The sequence below is a fragment of the Danio rerio genome, chromosome 25 (assembly GCF_052040795.2).
Source record: "Danio rerio strain M-AB ecotype USA chromosome 25, GRCz13ab, whole genome shotgun sequence".
Lineage (NCBI taxonomy): Eukaryota > Metazoa > Chordata > Actinopteri > Cypriniformes > Danionidae > Danio > Danio rerio.
The window spans coordinates 17,932,144-17,957,667 of NC_141045.1; the positions used below are offsets into that span (position 1 = coordinate 17,932,144).

Below are 25,524 nucleotides of genomic sequence, written 5' to 3' on the forward strand. Positions count from 1 at the left end.
ATAGATAGATAGATAGATAGATAGAATCTATCGCTGTACTGGTCATATTATAGTAAAATGCTTTCTTTGATAGGCTGTTAAATATATGTAAACTTAACATCTATATATCAAAGGCAAGAAAAATAATAGTAAACAGAGAACGATGAAATATATTGACGCGCTCATATAATGTGTACGGGCGCCGAGCGCGTTCACGTGAGAGTATGTACGCTTTTTGCGTGTCCAGTCCGCTTGTGGGAGCGAGTTTAAGTTAAACAGTGAGAACAGCGCCTACTAGAGTCACAGAATACGACGGTCGCAGAATTTGGTGTAACACCGGCCCGTCTCTATAGCCAGCTGATGTCCGCTGAGTCTGTATCTGCTCGGGTTGTTGCTCAGACCTTTATTTATCACTGTGTGAAGATAGTCTGCCATAGTATATTGTCTCTTCAGGGCCAGATAACACTGCGTTTTGCTTTGCGGTTGTGTTTGAGTTTCCCAGTGGTGTGTGTAGCTTTTCTTGATCTGGTGTGTGATCTGAGTCAGTGGCAGGAGTGTGTTCAGCTTCTCAGGAGTTGTATCAGAGACACTAAAGCTCTGGGCCAGCTGGGAGAGTGGGTCTGCGCTTCTGCTCAGCTCTTTGTCCTGCAGGGCTTTATAGTGGTATGAGTCCGAGTCGCTGAGTTTTAAGTGCTTTCAGAATTTGACAACTCTTTTCTGAATCTTTATAATCAGAGGGTATTTGCCTAATTCTGTAGATTCCAGTAATCCCAGAAGATCAGCTCTCTCTCTCTCTCTCTCTCTCTCTCTCTCTCTCTCTCTCTCTCTCTCTCTCTCTTTCTATATATATATATACAAGGCAGGATGGATTCATGCTTTCATGTTGATGATGCCAAATTCCAACCCTATCTACTGAATGTTGCAGCAGAAATCGAGACTCATCAGACCAGGCAGCGTTTTTCCAATCTTCTGTTGTCTGATTTTTTGTGAGCCTGTGCGAATTGTTGCCTCAGTTTCCTGTTCTTAGCTGACAGGAGTTGCACCTGGTCTTCTGCTGCTGTAGTCCATCTGCCTCAAGGTTGGACATGTTGTGCGCTCAGAGATGCTCTTCTGCATACCTCGGTGGTAAAGAGTGGTTATTTGAGTTACTGTTGCCTTTCTATCTTGTCTGTTAAAAAACCAAGTAGATCAGCAGTTTCTAAAATACCCAGACCAGCCTGTCTGGCACCATCAACCATGCCACATTCCAAGACACCTAAATCACCTTTGAACTGCAGCAGATCGTCTTGACCATGTCTACATGCCTAAATGCATTGAGTTGCTGCCGTGATCGGCTGATTAGAAATTTAAGTTAACAAGTTAGACACACACAGAGGCCGATATAGGTTTCTGATGATGATATGATAACCTTGGGTAAAAAAATCAGTTTCACGATATCATGGTATTGTAATTACTGCTATAATATAGGTTCTTTTTAAAAGTCTGAGTAAAAAGCAAACAACTTTTTCCCCATTGAACACAGTTTACTTTATTTTGGAAAACATTTATAATATTTTGGAACAGTAAACATGTCAGGCTAAATAATTAAAATAAATAATTGACTGCTGCTATCTTCATTAGTTTCAAACACACAGATTTCTTTACAACACAATAAAAAAAAAAACACATAAAAAAACCTTACATATACCTTAGGAATGGTATAACAGAATGTTTTCCAAACTGGTAAACCTTGAAACGAGTTACCATCCCATGCCTACACACAGTACTGTGCAAAAGTATTTCCACCAAAAAACAGGTCAGGGGTGTAATTTCTGCTGCACACATTCACCAATATAAGATAAGTTAATTATAAGAATATGATAAATGTGATGCTTAAAATTCTTATCAAATGTATCCCACATATGCACTGACATATTCATTTTTTCATACTCACATACATTTTGTTTTCAAGTTCTACATTCACTTCGTTGCTTTCACTTCAGTGAAATTCCCCTTTAGTTCTTCAAAGGCATGTTGAATTGTCCATTCTTGTCCAGTGCATGCTTGCAAAACTAGATAATAGTATGTATCCTGTCCTTGTGCTAATTCAATACATCGGTTTGTCTTTTTGTTTCTTATTTCTTTTCCCTAAAAATAAAGCATTAGCAAAGGATTTTCAATATATACATCCTCAAATTCTTATGGCCAGATTTACTAACAGCTTGCCCCAGCCCGAACTGATTTTGGCATGAAAACGATAGTCTTCTGTCAGTGTTTACTATGCATACAGAGAAGAATAGTACAGAAAACGAGGACACAGCTACAGTATTTATGCACCTGACCTTTACTTTATTTGCACTTCGAGTTTCCTGGTCAGACGAAAAAATAACACATCTTGGTTTACTAATGCTTGCAGTCCTCAAGTTATGGGTATTTGCGACATTATTTTAAGAACAAGGCCCATTTTACAACCTAAATTGCAATTTTCTTGGGCTGATATGGCTAGGAACTATACTCTCATTCCGGCGTAAAAATCATTAAATGTTTTTTGATCTGCATGCTCTCCCTGTTCACGTGGGTTTTCTCTGGGTGCTTGTTTCTACCAAAATCCGAAAATTATTGTTAGCTAACTAAGGTTGCAGGTTCCATCGTTACAAACAAAGTTTGTTGATTTGGCGTTTCTCAAATCTTTCATTCCAACATTCGCAAACTGCATTGCAAACTTATACGCTACATCTAGAATTGTAGTTAGAAGTATAGTTTCTGCTCGTGTGCTATTCCCAGTTATCCCCCCTATGCTCTATTTTTTTCAAACATTCTAACATTTAAAGCTGATCTGATTTTAAAAAACCATTAGCGATCTTCATATTGACAATTGTGTTCCCTTCAAAGTGCACTTTAAAAACATTTATGCCAATTTGAACACAGCCATGGCCCATGATGAAAGCTTTATAGGTGACCTGTTATTTAGGCTATGTAAAATCTCCAAAACAAGGCTCATTTTACAACCTAAATTGCTATTTTCTAGGGCTGATCTGGCTAGGAACTATACTCTCATTCCGCCGTAATAATCAAGGAATGTTTTTTTTTTCACTGCATGTTCTCCCTGTTCGCGTGGATTTTCTCTGGGTGCTTTGGTTTTCCCCACAGTCCAAAAACATGCAGGGGTGCATTTCCGAAAACCATCATTAGGTAACCAAGGTCGCAGGTTCTGTCGTTACAAACATAGTTTTTTGATTTGGTGTTTCCCAAATCCATCGTTCCAACGACCATGCGCAAACTGTGTCTCAAACTTGTACGCTTGCAACTACACCTGTAGTTAGAAGTGTAGTTCCTGGTTGTCTTCTATTCCCAGTTATCCCCCCTATGCATAATTTCTTTTGATCATTCTAACATTTAAACATGGAATGGTTTAAAAAAAGCATTAAAGTCATCTCTCTAAGGTGTAATTTGCTTTCAAAGTGTTTTTACAGTTCAGTTTTAGCAACCTTCAAATTGACAATTGTGTTCCTTTCGTAGTTTTCAGGTAATGTTGAAAACATTTATGTCATTTTGAACAAAGCCGTGGCTCATGACGAAAGGTATAGGTGACCTGTAACTTTAAAGCGGAATTTAGGCTATGTTAGGTCTCCAAAGCTTGTGAAAACTAATATAAATAAATATCTAGCATACGTTAATGGTTTTGATTTATAGTAAGTTATTTATTAACAAATGGGTCTGTTGGTTAGAACATTTCTGCAGTTATGTGAATGTGTGAAATAGCTAATTAATATTACATGGAATATTCTCAATAATATCTGTAAAGGAAACATATATGTGTTGTTTAAATGGGTTTCAACTAATATCCAAAATGAGTGCATGTTTATACTAAAATTAATATTGTATTTTTTAAATGCATGTGCAATAATTTGTAAAAAAATTTTTTTCTCTCTCTAAAGAAGTAGTTACTCCACCTAGCTTAGACTGTCATTATGTAAGTTTTACGTTATAACTAACCTCGTTCAAACAAAGCATCTGCGAAAGAGAAACTACAGATTTTGGGAAACACTCGTCACTACATCGTTCTTTTCCCAAATGACACATCTGAGTACTGCGTTGCAGCTGAAAAGGCTTTCGCTGCGTAAAACTTATGCCAGAATAGTTGGTGGTTCATTCCATTGTGGCAACCTTTGATAAATAAGGAAAATGAATGAATGAATGTTTTTCGAGTGGGTTCAAAGATTCAGAGATTAGTAAATCTGGCCATAAATATAGTGTACAAGAAATAATTTAAGCAATATGTGGTACAACATATTCCATAAAAATGAATACACAAGTCCATACAAGACCATACCTGAGTGAAGTCCCAGTAAATACTAAATCCTTTCTCCTTGGCATATTTACAGTTATATAAAGTCACAGTGCTTCCACTACCAGGATCCGTCAGACAACGATTAGAGTTATAAGTGTGAGATTTAATGCTGCCAACATAAATCTCTCCAGTACGTTTGTAGTAACAACGCTGAGGAAGAAGTAAAAATAAATTTTGCTTTTTGGTTGTAGCTTGAAAGCTTACCCTTAAAATACAGCATACCTGAGGGCCGTAGTAATGACACCCAAAGAGAACAGGTACACTTCCAGGAACAGGTCCTTGATCAATGCAGTGAGTTTTAAGAATGTCATTCTTCAACTGCCATGAAAACATACGCAGCAGCAATTTAGGGGTGACCATAGATCGCCCAGTTGTAGTGAGCTTTTATTATTCTGAAATTGTATCAGAAAAGCTTGTTGCTTACCACACCATAACCCAGTATGTCGTCCCATCTGTCGAGCAGAGGATATACATTTTCCAGATACCATTTGAAGGGCTTACATTTGAGTTTCTCACGTAACTGTTTTCTTTCAGTCACATTACCAATATCAATCCCATGATCCTTTAGGAAACAATTGTTTTATTAAACCGGAATACAAATCAAATTATTAGCTATAATCATGAATGGATTTTTTTTAACTTATTTATATTAACTTCAGCTATTAACTGAATTATTATTGTTTTTTATTTATTTATTTAATTTATATTAACTTCAGCTATTAACCTTCAGAGGCAGATTCCAGGCGATATTCACATTGGATTTATATTCATCCATCCAGATTTCAGCCACTCTCAATGCATTTCGTATCATGAGTTTGCTGAGATCTGGTGAATAAGGCTTATGTGCTCTTTCAACATGCGCAATCTTTGAACATGGCACCACTTCGACACTCCCACCACAGAGCCAGACCTGATTAAGTTATTGAATATGAAATATCAATATCTGCACACATTATTAAATATACACATATTACTTGCGTTACACCAATCACTTACACGTATGCCTAGTTCAACATTTTCACCACCATAAATTGTCATTCCTTCATCCAGAACTCCAATTTCTCCCAGGAACTCACGGTCAGCGACAAGGATACCCATGACTGAAGGACTCCTAACATTGTGGGGTGAAAAATAAAATTAATATGTTTAAGATGATGCCAGTTATTCTGTTCCTTATAGTGACAGAAAACTCTCATTATCAGTCTTGTTCAAAAACATTAATTCCAAAATTACATATTCATATAAAGGTGCAGTTGGTGATTGTCTTCAGAAACATTTTTTGCTGTGCTGGCTGAAAGTCTCTTCACATTCCAATAATTATGATTAAAGTAAATGATCTAAATGTATTTATTTGTATTTGTATAATCTGGGTAAGGCAAAAGACTAAAAATATTTATCCAATTAAATATTGTCAGGTCGACAATTCCCAAGATTCTCATAAGTAGCCCAAACAGTCTGTCAACCAATGTGGATTTGTACACGTACGCACCCTTTTCACGCAGATCCAGAATTTGTGCATGCTTGTGAGCTGCATTCATGTCCATACAAGAGAGTGACAGCAGTAAAAACAAATGCTGAAGGACGACACCATGGTATTTCTTTTAGAGAGGTAATGTTGTTTTAAAACTATTTCAGTCACACAAAGTTTATGTAGATTTGTTGTTTTACAAATCGGTTATATAGACGGAAGTGTTGTTCAGCCACTGAAATCTTCTGGCAAAAGATTGATGCAGGTGTAACCCCAACAGTCCTTCACCACCCAACCTTCTCAGAGCTGGAATCGAACCGACAATCATCCGCATGGGAGTCGGTTGCTCTAACAAAGAGGCTAAAGACCATATCCTCTAGTGTCTGTCGCTAGAGCACCTTTAGAGGTCAGAGGAGTGAGATTTAAGGCTGATTTATACTTCTGCGTCAAACGCTGGCTTAAGCCTGATTTATACTTCTGCGTCAAACACCGGCGTATGCTACGGCGCTGACGCATAGCCCTTCGTCGTGGCCATCGGCGTCGCTGACGTGCACCTCTCAAAAATTGTAACTACACGTCGCAACGACGCGTAGCGTAAGCTCTGTGATTGGTCGGCTTGGTAGCGCTGACGAGTCTGGGCGGGACCGAGAGCCGTGCGAGCGATTGTTTACAAGTGTGGAGTCCCGTGAAGGAGCTCAGGATGGAAAGTTTTGTTTTGTGTTTACCTCATAGTTAAAGTTGTTGCACGTCCGCCAGTTCCTGCCTCATCATGAGCGAGTTTGAGCCACTTGTACATCCCGGAAGTGTTCAGGAAAAGCAAAAAAGTAGCGAAGAAACTCGACACAGAGGAACATTTACACCTCACTGCCCACTAGCGTTTCGGAAGTGTTAATGCAGACCGACAGAGACAGCGTGCAGAAGTATAAATGCACAGCTGCGTGCGTTGCATGCGCCGTGGGTTACGCCAGTCACCTGACGCAGAAGTATAAATCAGGCTTTATGCTACGGCGCTGACGCATAGCCCTTCGCCGTGGCCGTCGCCCTCACTGACGTGCACCTCTCAAAAAATGTAACTACACGTCGCAACGACGCGTAGCGTAAGCTCTGATTGGTCGGCTTGTTAGCGCTGACGAGTCTGGGCGGGACCGAGAGCCGCGCGAATGTCGCGAGCGATTGTTTACAAGTGTGGAGTCCCGTGAAGGAGCTCCGGATGGAAAGTTTTGTTTTGTGTTTACCTCATAGTTAAAGTTGTTGCACACCCGCCGGTTCCTGCCTCAAAATGAGCGAGTTTGAGCCACTTGTACATCCTGGAAGTGTTCAGGAAAAGCAAAAAACAGCGAAGAAACTCGACACAGAGGAAGATTTACACCTCACTGCCAACTAGCGTTTCGGAAGTGTTAATGCAGACCGACAGAGACAGCGCGCAGAAGTATAAATGCACAGCCACGCGCGTTGCATGCGCCGTGGGTTAAGCCTGATTTATACTTCTGCGTCAAACACCGGCGTATGCTACGGCGCTGACGCATAGCCCTTCGCCGTGGCCGTCGCCGTCACTGACGTGCACCTCTCAAAAAATGTAACTACACGTCGCAACGACGCGTAGCATAAGCTCTGTGATTGGTCGGCTTGGTAGCGCTGACGAGTCTGGGCGGGACAGAGAGCCGCGCTATTGGCGCGAGCGATTGTTTACAAGTGTGGAGTCCCGTGAAGGAGCTCCGGAAGGAAAGTTTTGCTCTGTGTTTACCTCATGGTTAAAGTTGTTGCACGTCCGCCGGTTCCTGCCTCAAAATGAGCGAAAACAATCGATTGCACAGGGTGTGACATTTATATGGATACACCTTAATAAACTTATGGGGAATTTCACAAGAAAAAACAATGGTCTGCTTAGTTTTAACATAACTTTATTCTTTCATGAGTTATTTACAAGCCACCTCACATATACTAATGCACCACAAACAGGACGTTAATATCACCAACCATTCCCATTTTATTAATGTGTATTCATATAAATGGCCCACCCTGTATTTTGACTTGTAAGTTCCTGGCCCTAAAAACGAAAATGTAACCTGAAGTTGATAAAAAAAGCTAAACAAATAAATAAAATGAGGAGTAGGCCTAATAGCCTAATGGTTTATGGTAATTTCATGAAAAACTCCCCGCTTATGATTACCTAAAACATACATTTTTATTTTTACATTTAAAATTATAATAAAAAGTTATGCCTGTTGCATGTTATCCGTGCCAAAATTTTACCAACTTTAACGATAATATCCGATTATCTTTCTTTTTTTTTGAGGTAGGAATGCCTTAAAATGTAACTAAGTAACACATGTTGCTACTATTTTTAAACAATAAATGACATTAGATTGTTACATTTAACTTTTCCAAACACTGATTGGGTGATAGGCTATCCGTGAAGCGTGATTACTCGGTTATGCTGATTTCATTGTATTTATTAACCGGTTATATGAATAATATCATCACAGGTTAGGTTGCATGTGTGTACATAGTTTGATGTCTTTCCCTAAACTTTAAACATTTATATTATTTGATATAAAACAATAAAATACAGTTTAAACCACTTGTTTGGCACTGAAGCCATGTCTGTCTGAGTTTATGTAAACGGTATCATTGCTAAAATCAATAAAAGCAAAACATGTGCTTATTATTACTATAAGAAGTATATTACTGCCTTAAAAGTCAGTAACTTAGGCAGTAATGCAAAGTAATAATAAATAAGCGAACATATAGCCTAAATGTAAGGAACAAGAGTGGCCAAAATCAGTCACCGATCAGTCAAAATCCCCCCTCAGTAAAGACATCCTGGCGCCGGGCCTGGATTGATGTGACTATTTTCAATTTCATAAGGGACCTTTTACAGCATCGATAATGTCAATTTTTATTTAGTTTAACATCAAAACATCAGTTAACGGCCCTATTCTGCCTAGCCTGCTCTACTGAGGTGAAGTTGCTTTATTATTATATTGGTTCATTTTTGAAAAATGACGACCTGTGATGCACTCCCTATATTGTTTACCATGCTATTCTGAAATAGCATGTAAGTATGGCCTGGTAATAAATGTGGTTCCTGCACCTTGCCGGCTAAGCATGTCTAAGCATAAAAAGCGCGTAAGAGACTGAGACCAGCGATTCTTGCATGCATGAAATATTGCACATTATGATAAGTTTTGCTTGCTACATAACTGAAAACATGCTAGACATAACAGTTTTTTTTTTTTCAGAACTGTAGTATGATAAAGTTTTATTAAGTTTACTATCTGGCAAATGACATGATCTAGTAGTGAGTCTCTGTCATTTTTAAGGTGCACGCTTTGGACAGCAGAGGAGGGGTTGTGTTTTCAAAGCTATTATGCTAACAGATAGCATTTTGGCACCTTTCAGTCCAGCTCACTGTCCGAATTCAGTCATCATTTAGTTATCTGAGACAAATTTGGGAAATGATAAAAGATTCCTGTAATCCTAGGCCAAAATCTGTGGCGATCAGATCTTTTCCTCATATGAGGTTTCGTCAATGTCAGAGGATTTCAGACGCCTTCTTGCAGTGTGACTTCAGCTATAACAAGTATAACCAGAAAAAAAAAACATTTGACATTTCCCTGCAATTCTTTGGAGTTGTCAGGCTAATTGAATCATCAGATTCAGCGATTCACTTGGTTTTTGGTATGATGCTAGTTTCAGCTGAAGTAAACATGCAGGAAATGTCTGAAACCTTTTGACACTGCTGCTGCCAGAACTTTGTTGGAGGAAAAGTTTGCAGCAATTAAGCTGCTGTCGATGAACATTTCAAACCAACAACCAAAAAACCACAGATTTCGGCCTAGGATTAGCTGAATCTTTCAGGATTTCTAAAATTTGTTTCAGACAAATAAATCGTGGATGAAACAGTGCAGTGTGAGCAGAAGATAAGCAACTGCAATCAATTTGTAAAAAAAAAAAAAAAAAAGAATCAAAACGGTCACTTAATCACATAATTAAAATAAATTTCAGGCATGACGTTTTTCAGTTTCAGTAGGCTGTACAACATTTTTGATTATTTTATATCATTTTATTATTTATATTATGTGGATTATTTTTTCAATGTTGCAATTTTATGTTGAAAGTATGAATGTGTCACACCTCAAGAGAATTTAAATGCACTATAGAAAGTCAAAGTGTTTTAAAAGTCGTGCCACTTACTTCCCTGGTTCTGATGGGTCTTTGAGTTTGTACCATTCTGGCCGGAAGCGCTCGTACATGCACCAAAGGCTCCAATCAAATGCATGAGCAGCAGGATTATACTTAATAACCTCCAGTGTGTCAAAAAGCACTTTGTCGAACACTGGTGACAATACAGTTGTCCTGTTTGCTTTAATTTGTGCAAGTAGTGGCTCTGCCCTACAACAACAAAACAGCAGTCAAACTTCATATATATTTATTAAGACCATTGTACTTCTAAGACTGTAGTATAATTTACCATTCTTTATGAACTTCAATGTGGGCATCCAGAATGGCGACCACTTGACCTGTGGCGGCTTCCCAGCCTGACATTCTTGCCTTGGCGAGACCCATCTGCTTTTTGTGTCGCACTTTCTTGATCAAACCAGGTTTGCCTTTGTTAATTAGATCAATATATTTGTCTAAAGGCAATTTCAGATCCTCTACCAAAAAAAAAAAAAAAAAAGAACAATTCATGAAGAACTAAACCATTCATTAAATGTAAATGTCATTCATTAAATAATGCTGACATGATATTTGACATTTGTGGAATATCCACATAGCAGAATATTAAGCTATTTTCAACTTTGGCCACAGTTGTTTGAGTTCAAGCTAGTCAATAGTGTGCTCTGCTGTTCCTGTGCTTGTTATGTTTTGATCATAGAGTGTCAGGTCTGATTTGGGGAGCTCTTTGTCAAATGTGCTTGTTTTTTTTTAAAAAGATTTAGCTTAAATTTCATACATTTTGGAGAGTGTGGCTTGATAATCTGGTTTGTTGTCCTGAAAATCAGACAGATACAGAGGAGTTTAATTAGAGTTGGATGTAACGTGTTTCAGAAAACCACGTTTCGGTATTGTAATGACATTTTTGAGGAACGCAGTAATGTAATGAATTAATTATAAATTTGTGTAATTTGATTACAGTTACTAAAGTCAATGTAACTGCGTTACTTGTGTTACAATTATAGTTTTTAGAAGAAAAAAAAGCCTAGTTTAAATCACATTTTCTGCTGTAACATCAGTCAATATGCATAGACTTTTAAACTGCTGGAAATCGCAAGCTAAAATGGTTGTTGTCAAGAGTGGTTGCTTCTTCAAGTAGAAATACAGACAAAAAAATGATTGCTATGAAATGCAGTCTATGTCCAGTTTCTAAAGAACTTTTGACTGCTTTTACCATGCTAGACATAACACAGTTTTTTGGTCCAGAACTGTAGTATGATAAAGTTTTATAAAGTTTATATCTGGCAAATGACATGATCTATTAGTGAGTCTCTGTCATCTTTAAGGTGCACGCTTTGGACAGCAAAAAAGGGGTTGTGTTTTCAAAGCTATTATGCTAACAGATAGCATTTTGGCACCTTTAAGTCCAGCTCACTGTCCGAATTCAGTCATCATTTAGTTATCTGAGACAAATTTGGGAAATGATAAAAGATTCCTGTAATCCTAGGCCAAAATCTGTGGAGATCAGATCTTTTCCTCATATGAGGTTTCGTCAATGTCAGAGGATTTCAGACGCCTTCTTGCAGTGTGACTTCAGCTATAACAAGTATAACCAGAAAAAAAAAATTGACATTTCCCTGCAATTCTTTGAAGTTGTCACGCTAATTGAATCATCAGATTCAGCGCTTCACTTGGCCCAACTCGGCCTAAACAGGCTACACTGTATTTTTGTGCTGGATTGGGAGTGATCGTATCTTCTGAATGTGAACAGAAGCGTAGCTGCTTATAATACCGTCTTTTTGTACATATTGCGCATGCTCACATTTTCCATGTGAACGCAGGTGAAAACTGCGAGTCACATGACAAGAACTGACCGATCAGCTTCATTCTTTGTATGGAATATATTTTGGTAGACTAATTAGCTCAGAAAAACAAAGAACACCCAAACACTGGTTTTTCATACTTTGGATATCACTCAGTCCTGTAGCCAGTCTGGGTTTGGGTGGTTTGAAAGATCCACCCCACACTGATAAAAGGTCCAGAATTTGTCCCATACATGAGCTCATTTGGCTGCTAAGCAATTGTAAATTATGAACCCAGTAAAAAAGGCTTCCAATAAATACAAACAATTATAGTGTAATGTCCATTTCGGAAAATAAAAAAAGACTTAATCTAAGTGAAGACATCTTTACTACAAGTAACTTTTATTTAGAATCTTGGACCTTATTTTTGAAAGAAAACAAAATAACCATGTAAAGGTTTAAAAGTAACACATTAAATAATATTATCAAATTAAATTTAATCTTTATATTATTAGGCTATTTTTTGTTATCCATGAACTTTCAAAATTGACTTTTTCTTTACAAAAAAAGATTAGAAAAATTAAGAAGCTCGATATTATTAATATTTATGTTTTTACTTTTTTATTATTCAAATGGCCAAATTCTGACTGGCCAGTTTGTTATTTGCCCAATTAATAACAATAGGCTTGTTTTTTTCAATTAAAAATGTTAACAGACTCCTCTTTTTTTCTAATGACATGATCTAATTTTGTATTTATTAAAATGAATTATCTTTTAAAGATTTCTTTATTCTAAATATTTAGCAAATGTTTTTGGTAAATCAAAAAGTGTAGTTATTATGACAATCCCATAAGCTAATCCAGCTAAAAATAGCTTAAAATTTCACAAAAATGCAGCATTTAAATCTCATAATCAAATATAAAATAAGGTAAATAACTGCAAAAAAGTTCACTTTTTGAAAGAAGGAATCACCCCTTTAATCAGTCTGGATACGGGCCTGTCATGGTCACAGGTATCCAGGTATTTCTTAATGTCTTGTTTTGTTAAAAAAAAGACAGACAGGTTTGGATCAAGTGATGATGAAAGATTTTTAAGATATGGGTCAACTTTTAATTTTTAAACTTTTGAACTTTTTGAAATTGTAATGTTTTTCAGTGAATATTAAATTACTGAAAGAGCTGCAATTTATTTTCTATTTCTTATAGGTATATTTTATGTATTTTAAAAGTAACTTCAAAGTAAAGTTATTAGTAATATCATTAGATTACAATTTTCCAGTGGTAGTTAGTAATTTGTAATCTATTACTTTTAAAAGTAACTTACCCAACACTGAGTTCAACAAAGTAAAAATCTAAATATTGAAAGATTTTTCATGGCAGAAAATTAAAGGTTTAGTTCTACATGAGTAATATTGACTCGTGATTATTTGTGCATTAGTTCATTCATTCATTTTCTTGTCGGCTTTGTCACTTTATTAATCCGGGGTCACCACAGAACCGCCAACTTATCCAGCACATTTTTACGTAGCGGATGCCCTTCCGGCTGCAACCCATCTCTGGGAAACATCCACACACACACTCATACACCACGGACAATATAGCCTACCCAATTCACCTGTACCGCATGTCTTTGGACTGTGGGGGAAACCAGAGCACAGAGGAAACCCATGCGAACACAGGAAGAACATGCAAACTCCACACAGAAACGCCAACTTAGCCGAGGTTTGAACCAGCGACCTTCTTACTTTGAGGCGACAGCACTACCTACTGCGCCACTGCGTTGTCTTTTGTGCATTAGTTACAAAACATACACAATTCAAAATAGAATATAGAAAAGTATGATCTGGGTTTGGCAAAAATACACTGAAATATATTTTAAAATAAACTAATATCAATATAAATGACAAAATACAGAAGCCACAAATGTGTTGAAATAAAATACTGTATTTTGTGGAAATACTACAAAATACTTTTACAAAGGAGCATGACATTTCTTCGCAAACCTTCTTTCAATGGGCAAATTTGATCAGTCCCTTCACTATTAAACTGACTTTCTCTTTCATTTAGCATAAATTTTGTACAAATTTCATAGAAAAAGTCCTGACTTGAAGATGATCTCTTTAATCACTGTAAAAACCATGTAATGCAGATAATGAATTGGTATATCTTCATTGTGTTTCCATCCATTGCCTGGCCAGTGAAACCGCAACAATCTCTTAACTGTGTTATATTTTAAAGGGTGATATAAAATATTTTATTGTTTTAGTTTTTTAATAAATATAGTTTTTGTTTTTTGCAATTGAAATCTTCAATACTTACTGTAAAAACATGATTTCTGAAAACAACTAAAATCTCCAGTTTTAGTCATTTTCATAAATCATGTTTTTGCATTTGTACGCTTTAATGCATATTGAACATAAAACATGATATCTCTAAAAAAATTAAGATATCTCTTTTTGCCAAAAAACTCTTTATATACATTGTGTCTCATATACTGTATTGTGACACTTTGACATCTCTTCAGTACATCAAGTCTGCAGATCAGCCACTGGCATCTGAAACAGCCATTGAAGTATTGTAGGAATGTTGTTTTGTTATTTTCTTTACATCACATCAGCAATCTGTCTAAAACTAGTATTTGTACAGTATACTTATTCTCTCAAGATTTTTTATTATTTCTTCTTTAACTGGAAGAGTCTCAGTTTACCCCCTTAGTGAACACCAGTACCTCACCTTTAGTTGTTTTTTTATTTCTAAAGTTCCTCTGCATTTCCACCTGCAGCACTGAGACAGAATGATTATGTGCTGAAGCCTCCACTTACTGTTCTTAAGGACATATTTTATTCCATCGCTTTTCTTAAGCAAAATGCTTTTAAATTGTACACTAAACTAAATATGCCTGGATTATTGACTTGCTCCCAAATACACCCGTTACATTTGTTTGTTATTTTCCTTATGTGAGTTGCATAATTTCCAACCATATATATATATATATATATATATATATATATATATATATATATATATATATATATATATATATATATATATATATATATATATATATATATACCCCATAAAATACTATTAGTTATTGTATTGTATTGAAATACATATTTGAAATACACGTATCATACTGCACATCCCTAGGTATGACATCTTCATAATTTTATGAATCACATAAGTGAAACATAACATATAACCATGTAGTGTAAAACTCACCATTAGAGCTGTTGTCATCTACCAGGACAATCTCCTTAAGCAGATGAGCAGGAGTTTTGTCAATGATGCTCTGAACGGCTCTTTTAATGACTGACAGAGCCTCATTCAGATAAATCAGAATCACACTAATGGTTGGCAAGTCCTTCGGATAGATCTTCAGAGAACATCTGCAAATGTATACCATTTGAACTATGAACTTAGATACAATTTCTTACTTTTATTCAAATCACTATATCATGAAGAGGGCAAAGTTTTCCACTGAACTAAAATATATTTGCCTGTCATCGAGGGGGTATATACTGTATAAGCTATTACGTTACATGAAAACATACTATATTAAACACTATAGTGTTTGGAAGCATATTATAGATAATTACTTGAATTAAACTGTCATAGTTATCATATTGCTGCTGTGGTACAACACAACTATAGTAATAAACAAATTGTTCAATGGCCTTCAGTTTTCTACGCTATAATTATATGTTATTTATTACAGTTTGTCAGTTTATTATACTTCAGTATTCTGTAGCATTCATTAACAAAGAGTTGTACGCATTATACAATTTACTACGTGGTTCAAAAACATGTTTATTAAAAATTACTATAACGTTAGTAAGAAGTCGGACATTTCCTTGCAGCGATTACATGGCAGGGTACTTTATTTGTATTCTCCTGGATTTTGTATAAGTGTGTTGGTGTTTGTATCTCATTTTTATGTAACACGTTAACATATTTATACACAGCTAGTTCAAAAAAATGTTGTACACATGGATTTATTGAATAAATGTTTATTACATGCTGCCTTTTCTTCTTTATGAGCAAAACTTTTGTAAGTCTACTAAAGCGGTTCGGCATTTCTTATTTTGGCCGATTTAAACAATTATAAACAACATAAAACTAAAATATATTGATGTTCTGGGATCTGTTCTTCGTACATGGATTACTCAGTTAGCTGGATTTGGTTTATGACGATTTCACACGATCCAGGATCGTTCCATTCAGTAACTATTTTTAACTATATATATATATATATATATATATATATATATATATATATATATATATATATATATATATATATATATATATATATATATATATATATCGAAATGAAAGTACAAAAACTGCCACCTAGTGGTGCAAAGAGAAAACTTATTGATATGAACTTTTAGATCGCTTTAGTACAATTTGTGTATGTTAATGCACAATATGTGACTTTTTTAAAAGCAATAATACATTTATGCAGTCATAAACATGTTTTGACAGTTTATATGATGGTGATTTGATGCTTCACAAAAGTTGCAGACGCCTTTACCAATATCAAAATGCTTTTGTAAACAACCAGTTATTCTTTATATTGATTATAAAATGGCTACTATAATACTACTATGATAAGGAAAATCCGCTCTAACTGTAAAAATAAATCAATTGCTTTTGATACATGAAAGGGCTAAGCACGCAGCCCACAGCAATGTGTAAAGTTATTGCGTATCATATTAAACAAAACATTTACTGCTAATTTGATGTAATTTTGCTCACATGGAAAATTGAATATAAATCAGATGATGTCATTACGCTGCTGGGCCGTCAGCCAATTGTTGAAGTGTTGATCATGAATTTGAGGATCGATAGATCTGTCCTTCATAACACACGCAGTGATCTCAGATCAGTTCATCCTGACATTTTAATCTGATTCGCGAACTATCAAGATTAAAAGATTAAAAGATCCAGGATCTGCCAAATTGTCTAAGATCATTTAAGCGAGGTACGAAGAACAGACCCCTGATAGCAATTCCAGTGTAAAGAACCACTTCCTGCCCTCCATCTCTATTTCACGCGCCATCAACAACGTCGATGTGAAAACAACCTATTTAAAGATACTTGTGCGCTGCTGTGCATGCCTGTATGTGTAATAAGCAACATGTATGCACGTTGTAGTATTTTGTTTAAAAAAAACTAAGAAAATCTGTATTTATTCTGAAGAATGTCTGAAAAAGCAGCCAATTTAAATGTTATCACTCGATTAAATGGGCATTAACAGTGATTATCAGCTGATAGATATGGGCCAGTAAAGGCCTTCTGTGGCTACAGGTAGGCTCAGAAGGCTGTTATCATCCATCTACGTGGTTAATCTGCTATAGATCACATACGGCTGTGGTCAGCAGGTAACAAGAATTATTTATTTTTTTATGATTTGAACCTTTATTGATTTTTCTTATTTTAAATAATGCAGATGAATAGCAAATATGGTCCTAACTCTAAGATCCACTCAAAGATCAGAGATCTACTGGAAGAATTTCAGTTTTTAACAATCCTCTGTCTGCTAGCATGATACAGCTCTGTATCCACTGTGATCCAGCTTTATTTATGTGGCTTAAGGCCCTGGGGCCACCAAATATGTATAAGCTTGGGCAAAAGACATACTAGGTCTAAATATCTTTACAAGTCATTCATGCACCTCTCTCCAAAAATATTGGACTTCTGGGCATTGCCATAATATGTAAAATAGCTCACCTGCTTCTGCTTGGCTTCGCCAGCATTCTGGATTATTTTTGCTCTAAACAGTCTCATAGGAGTCCAGTTAAATCAATGTACAATTTTAAACTGTGTAAGACGTGTTCTAACATCTCTAGAACGAGAATTATTTATATTATTTATTAAATTTCCAATTAGTTGTTTTTTGTTAACGTTGACCCCTACCCCAACCCTTAACCCAACCATCAAAGTAATGTAAAAACAGATCTAGGGTGCATTTCCAAAAAGTATCGTTAGCAAACTAAGGTCACAAGTTATGTTGTTACAAACACTGTTTGTTGATTTGGTGTTTCCAACTGCATCGCAAACTTGTACGTTTGCAACTACACCTCTAAAGTTGTTGTTAGAAGCAGAGGTCCTGCTTGTGTACTATTCCCAGTTATACCCCCTATGCCCTATTCCTTTTGAACATTCTAACATTTAAACTTGTAATGATTGAAAAAAGCCTTAAAGTCATATTTATTAGCTGTCATTTGCTTTCAAAATATTTTACAGTTCAGTTTTATCGATCTTCATATGGACAATTGTGTTCCTTTCGTAGTGCACTTTGAAAACATTAATGTCATTTTGAACACAGCCGAACCTCATGACGAAGAGAGCTATAGGTGGCCTATGATTTAAAAGTGGAATTTATGTTACGTCTCCAAAGCTTGTGAAAACAAAATATAGCCTAGCATACAGTAATGCTTTTACTTTATAGTAGGTATCTGTATAAGAATCTGTACTGTATATGACATGGGCCTGTTGGTTAGAACATTTCTAAAGGGTTGAAAGTGTCAAATTGTAAAAGTAGATTTTTCAAAAAAACAACAACAACAACAACAACAACAACAACAACAACATTATAATTAAAAATAGTAATACTACTACTAATAAAACCAATAATAATAATCATCATCATCATCATCATCATTATTATTATTATTATTAACATTATTATTAGCATAGGATTTGTTTTAATTTCTTAATATTTAGCCTCATTTAAATTACAGCTATTAACCTTTTATATGATTTATATATGAGTTTAGAATATGTGTTAGCTTTTTGTAGGTGATTTTATGTTTTTGAATAAAACAATAGAATATGGAATATTCTCAATAATATTTGAAATGGAAAATAAGTAATTTATGTTTAACTAACATGGTTCAAATAATGGATCTGCGACAAAGTAGCTACAATTTTGGGAAACACTTGTAAATACATCAGTCTTTTCTCAAACGATGCATTGTATTTTGATAGTTTAGCCGCCAGTTATGTCATTGTTTGGGTAATGCACACCTAGATGCACCCTAGAGTCCTCTCTATTAGTAAAGCTAGTTAACCACAAGAATTATTTATAGTATTTGTTATATTTACCATTTACCATGTTTACCCCTACCCCAATCACCACAGTAATGTAAAAACAGGTCTGGATTTGGAGTCTTCTCTATTAGTAGGGTTGATTAACCATGTGGATAGATGATAACAGTCTTCTAAGCCTACCAGTAGGTGCAAAAGGCCCCTTCTGGCCTATATCTATCAGCTGATATGCAGATTTAGTGATTTGGGGGCAGTTCCAGCCATGGGGCCCAACAATCCTAAACCGAAACCATTTGTAGTTTTATTTATTTTTTTATTATTTATTTAGCTGTTTTTTTATATCACAAAATCTCATTTTCCATGTTTCATCTTAATGAAATCTCTACATATAAAATGATTTGTTTTCTTAAAATGAATTCATAACAAACAAACAAAAAAAGAATACATTGAAAACAATAAATTGTTTTAAAACTCAGTCTTTAGCTGACTTGACTGCTGGACTGCTAAATGATTGGCGGATGTAAAAGAAATTTGTGTAGATGTTATAATTACGTTAAAATTTAATTTTGTTAGACCCTCACCATACAACATATGACAGAAAGAGATGTTATGTGTATAATTTATACTTCTAGGTATTTATTAAGCGGCTGGAAAAAGCAGCAATCGACATACACAGTATAACAAAAAATACCTTTGTATTCCTTTGTGTTTAACAGAAGAAAGGTTTCAAATAGGTTTGGAACAAATGAAGCAAGCGTAAACGATTGTCCTATTTCCATTTAAGCATTAAAATAACACATTGTGGTTATTCACTGACATGAAAAAGTTTTACACATAAATGACAATGTATTTAAGAGTTTTTGTTGCAACTTCAAAAAAATTTTGTTTTATGTAACTCCTGCCATGCAACCCCTGGTCTGATTCGTAGTAGTCTAACTTAAATGAAGTAACATAACCTGTTTTGTTTATATCCTGAAAGTTTATGAAGCTGAGGTTTTTACAGTAATTGCCATGCAGTGACCATAAGGTATGTAGCATAACTTGCTTTCTTGGCAACTTTTGACAACACTTATAACAAGACCTGCCACTTAAACAACAAAGAACAATATTATGTATAATGGTTAAATAGATTATAAACTATATTAAACTAGACAACAGTATTAAAACAGTTACCTGGGATCTCGAGTATCAGGGATTGTTCTGTTCAATGGTAATCTGTTACTGAGGAAAACATTGTATCCAAACTCCTGAAACAGTTTCTCTGCTTCCATCTGTTCCTCTTCTGTCAGTTCAGCTCCCCAGGTTTTGAAAAGAGCTGACTTCGGATATAACTTCTTCACCTCAGTTTTCTTAGTGATTTTCTGTTTCACAACAGCCTCTTTGACATTTTGGTTTTTGATGTTAATGGCTGAAAATGGAAGTATATTACCATTTAGCCATTGTTAACTGTTAAATGTTCAAGTAAATTCACTTAATTTACCTGACAAATCTTTGTTTCTTACATTACAGACATCAAAATAAATCTTAGATAACTTCATTAATTTGTTTTAATGAGCACAAACTCACCTATTTCATGAACTTCATCTTCTATCCTCTTTAGCCTTTGAAAAAGCTCTATCTCCTCTGGCTTCTGTAATGTGCTGTCATTATTCCTCTCTGGTCTGATAAACGACACGTTCACCACACTGTACACTATGATACCAATAATAAATAACACGCTGACCCTCGCTCCAATCCTCATTTTCAAAATGTCTTTATGCGTTCATGGAAAATAATACCATTGATACGAATGATTATTTATAGAGCTGACTGTCTGCTTTGATTTATATAGTGCAAGACGCTGTGTATGAAAGCAGTGGGAGTGGTTATAGTTCACTGAATGATGCAGGCTTTTTTGATGAATTATCTTTATTTATTTTTGATATTAGTTCTACAAAATGTGTTCACATTCACATAATTGCTAAATTATGTTAAATGTTGAATTAAAAGCTAGTTTTAACACTTTAGATGTTCCATATTATTTTAGATGTTTGAAATTAATTTATTAAAGAAAGCTGCTTTTAAGTTTAAAATGATATTTAGGTGATGCCTCCTTTAAATGTTTTGAATAATAAAGCAGTGATAAACTGTGATTATGCCAGTCAGCACTTTGCTGAGTTTGCCCACAGCCTTCCGGTTGTGAACACCTTGATGAGCTGGTTCATGTTTGTTTACATTGGCAGATTAGTTTCTGCTTACGTTATTTTAGCCGTGCTGCTTCCAGTACATTGATAACAATAAAACAGATGAAATTTTGATTTAAAGCTAAGCTAAATCCTCACTGTTAAATCAACACTGCTCAATGCAGCTGCATCTGAATCCACTTTGGCTATTGTAAGGATGGACAAAAAAGTGTTGTTATTCTCTTAGTGAAGTTTATTTATAAACTAATTTCGAGAGGATCACGAGCTTATGATTGCTAGTGGCTGGATCCGCATTATCCAATTCTCAATGCACCTATCAGACCACTCTTAAGCTACTACAAATACGCTGGGTTACGTACCACTGCTATCTTCGTTTTGAAGAATCCCCCCTTTCAACCCTACTTCATCTTCCTAGATGGGTGACACAGTGACACAGTGCTTAGCACTGTTGCCTCACAGCAAGAACATCTCTAGTTCCAGGCTTCACCAAACCCGCAGACATTTGCACTTTTTCCCCTTGCTCACAGTTTCTTCCCACCGTCCAAAAACATGCAACTTAACTTAATTGACTAATCCATATCGGCACCATAGACATGCTCCTGGTAAGTTATCTCTTAGGAGCAATCACTATCTGTTCATTAGATAGCATGGGAGTTCTCGAGATCTTCCATCTTTCCCCTTAGCCTTACACCTTCAAGCTAAAGAGAATTGGGTAAGGGTAAGGGCTAAGGGGTAGAATTGGGATTGGGCCTAAAGATGTTTAGCAGCTGAGCATGCATGTGTGTGTAATAAGCAGCAAGTATGCACGTTTTAGACCCGTCACCTATGGGGGAATTAACATATCGCCTCTAAAAGTGCATGGAAAGTGCGTGAAAATTGCAAAAATAGCTTAGATGTATTTTTTTAATTGCAAATGCCACAAAAATCACCCTGCACAACTAAGTTAAAGTTAGATTTTGTAACAACAGTAAACTAATTTTTGTTATAAGGTCTGGTTTTGTGGTAGCTGTACTTGAAAATTATAATCTTATTATATACTATGATCATGTCAAATATAATCTCAATTCAAGTGATGAAAGATTAGAACAGTAAACAGAGAGCTGCAAGGCCACACCTGCTTAGTATAAATGCTTAAAAAATTATTTAGTTTAAAAAATCCATTAGAAATTTAAAAGTAATCTAAAAGTAATCAGATGTAATTAGTTACTTTACTTTTGAAAAGTAATTGAAACGGTACACTACTCATTTCATTTTAAATAGGGTAATTTGTAATCTGTAATCTATTACATTTCCAAAGTAACCTCCCCAACACTGCGTGTTGTTAGGACACAATGTAATTCTCTGTCTTGGTGAAATTATAACCATTATGTGCTATCAGGCCCACACGGAATTACTTGTGTATATTTATATTTATTCAGTTTTTAAACTAATTTCAGTATAATTATTGACTAATATGTAAATGTTCATATAGTTTATTTATATTACAGTTTGTACAGTAATATTTTCTGTCTTTTAGTAGAGATATTATATAGAAGACTTGCTTTGTTCACCAAATAAAGTGGATCTAATTAGATTTGCATTGTAAAAATTAAATACAAGTTCAAAAGGTATTACTTTTTAGTTAATATATTAAGGTTTTGGTTTTAATACTCCCAAAATCATTCCACATAAATCCGCAGATTTTTAACCAAATTCTGTGCAGAAACTGCAATAAAAGTCCGCATATTCTGTCTGGACCTATTGGTTATAAGAATAAGAATATAGCATACGATTCTACAGCTATAAAAAATGTCTCTATTAAACAGTTTGACAAATAAAATATAATAAACTAAAGCATTATGAAATTTACTTAATACTTTCCAAATGGACGATCTTTCATACAGCTATAAAAGTCCATGTTGAAATTTTATTGAAAATGTTTTATACCTTAATAGTTTTTAATCAGCAAGTAAATTCAAACTAAACTAAATTTTTATCTATCTCTTTAAAGTAGGAGTGCCCAAAGTTGGTCCTAAAGGGCTCGCCTCCTGCATAGTTAAGCTTCAGCATCTTTCAACACACTTGCCAGGAAGTTTCTAGTATACCAAAAAAAAAGAGCTTGATTAACTGGTTAAGGTGTGTCTGATTGGGTTTGGAGCTAAACTCTCCAGAACACCGGCCCTCCAGGACCAACTTTGGGCACCCCCCGCTCTGTTGTGACATTCTCCTTTGTTGTTTATTGGTTTACTTTTCTTTCAATTTGATCCGTTCATGGCTGCCTGTGTTCAGTTTCCAAGGTTACTTTTTATTTGTTTGGTCATTGATTGATTAGTGTCTGCACCTGTGTTTTTATATGTATATAATATATAGGCTTGTCTTTTTAAGCTGTTTCTCTTTCAGTTCATTGCCAGAACTCGTCTGTTGTGTGCTAGTTTTGTTTGCTTATAATTATGAAAGAGAAGTTTGCGTTTATTTTGGTTTCAAGACCAACATTTTAATTTTGTGTTTCTCCTGCCAAGCATCACATAGACGTTTTCATCACATTTTGTTCAAATGCAATAAATCAAAAAGCAATAAAATCAAAGAAAAAAAAAAGCCTTTCAAAACAAGCAATCTCAAAAGTGTGGGCTTTGTGAATGATTTAGGTTTTGTTATATCTGCATGCTTTGTATCACCTTTGTCTGAAGTAAGAAGGAAATATGGTGACGTAACTTTAACCAAGGGCTGCACGTGGCTCAGTGGTAAGTACTGTCACCTGACCTATGTGCAACTTTAAAAAGTTAAAGAAAGTATAGACGGTTTTATCATGCCTGATGCTTGACTTTGCATTGATTTTGTCTGGTATGTCAGATACACCTAAACATCAACATTAAAAATATGCAAAACATTATGAAATCCAAGGTGACCCAGAACTTGTCAAACACCACATTAACCTCAACATTTGCCTCAAGGCAGTGGCATTCCTTAGTTAAGTGTCTTCACACATATATAGGAACTTTCTGTTAGCATTTACTGCCAATGGAACTTAAAGGTGTAGTAGGTGATTGTTTTCAAAAGCAGTTTTTGTTGTGATGGTTGAAAGTCTCTTAACAGTCTAATAGTAATGATTACAGTAAATGATATAAGTGTATTTATATGTATTTTTTTATATTTTGGGTAAGGCATAAAACAAAAAAATGTTCATCCAATTAAATAAAATCGGGCCGACATCTCCCATAATTCCGATAAGTGGCTCAATCTGTCTGTCAGCAAAAGCAGATTTAAATAACTGTGCAGCCGTTTGTACGCAGCTCCGCCTACCGCTGCGAGAGAGAGAACTCGCGCGCACGATCTGCAAAAACATGCCGAATCAAAACTTTTTCAAAACCTGACTCAATATTGGATTTACCTTTGCGGGCTGGAGAAAGGATGACACCATGTCTAAAGGGTTTCTCTTAGACAGGTAATGTTCTGTTTTAAAACTGTTTTAACTTCATGGAAAGCTAATGTAACGTTAGATGTTGTTTTTACAAATGGGTTATATCTTCACAGAAGTGTTGCTCAGTTACTAAAATCTTTTGAGAAAAAATTGATAAGACTATTTTTTAGTTTCATAAGGGATCTTTTACAGCATCGTGATGTAGATTTTAATTAGTTTAACAACAAAACATAGTAAATACCGCTATTCCTCCTAGTCTCTCCCTATATTGTTTACCATGCAACTCCAAATATTTGCTCTGAAATAGCATGTCAGTTTGGCTTGTGTAGGGAAATTAGCTCAGTTTATGAATATTAATAATCAATAATAACAAGTTATTATCAATCATTAATATTCCGGCTTAACCTTCTGTCAATTTGGTTAAACAAATATATAATTGTATATGGTTCCGCCCGCTCAGCCGAGCGGACTCTCAGGTTATGAATATTAATTATCAACAATAACAAACTATTATTAATCATTAACATTCTGGATTAATTTATTGCTAATTTGAACAAATAAATATAACCAGAACTCGCTGCTCGCTCGCTGCTCGCTAAATGAAGGATCTATTCATTTAGAAAGGCAATTATTACTACTTGTGAAGTAGATTAATCATGTATAAGTTTTGATCAACTTACTAGCAGCTAGGCAAGGGAATCTATAATTTCAGTGACTTTTTCTGTGAGGAAATGAATGCAATCAATTTGATTAAAATGGGGTTTATCGACTAATCTGACATATAATGAACAAACGCACAAACATAACATAAAACATAGAACAACTGCATACTGAATGTAGATAGGCTATATAGGGTCTATAGAACATATAACAGACAGAAACAGAATAGCGTGGAAATAGAGAGTTCAGATAAAGAGTGACAAATCTACAGTTACACGCACTATTAAGGATCACCGAGATTATAAAAAAACACCTTTTTGATAAAGGGGCACAGCTTATTCACATAGCTAAAATACCTGAAGTTTAGGGTTTGCGGTCTCTCTCTCTTTGCGAGTTTCTTCCCATGTGCTGGAAGTCCCTTTAATGTCCTTCCTTGATGCGTGGAGTTTGCAATACAGGTCACAGGAAACGCGATTGCAACTTAAACAGAGT

General features: G+C 35.3%; 1 protein-coding gene across 3 annotated transcripts; it reads right to left on the bottom strand.

Moving 5' to 3' along the window:
- Positions 1-971: 971 nt before the first annotated feature.
- galnt8a.2 (polypeptide N-acetylgalactosaminyltransferase 8a, tandem duplicate 2) lies at positions 972-21,477 on the bottom strand. 3 transcript variants are annotated; one of them, XM_087312037.1, is made up of 11 exons: positions 20,359-21,477; positions 19,966-20,200; positions 14,959-15,125; positions 10,252-10,435; positions 9,975-10,172; positions 5,306-5,420; positions 5,034-5,219; positions 4,734-4,871; positions 4,532-4,627; positions 4,292-4,459; positions 972-2,106 (listed from the first exon to the last, which is right to left on the bottom strand). In XM_087312037.1, the coding sequence occupies exons 1-11, from the start codon at positions 20,531-20,533 to the stop codon at positions 1,939-1,941; spliced, it is 1,830 nt and encodes a 609-aa protein (XP_087168163.1). In that variant the 5' UTR covers positions 20,534-21,477; the 3' UTR covers positions 972-1,938. The 3 variants fall into 3 exon arrangements, 2 of the variants coding, with proteins under 2 accessions (XP_087168163.1, XP_087168164.1); XR_015526373.1 differs by having other exon boundaries at positions 1,487-2,106; positions 4,734-4,975; positions 5,027-5,219; XM_087312038.1 differs by lacking the exon at positions 5,034-5,219.
- Positions 21,478-25,524: the final 4,047 nt, after the last annotated feature.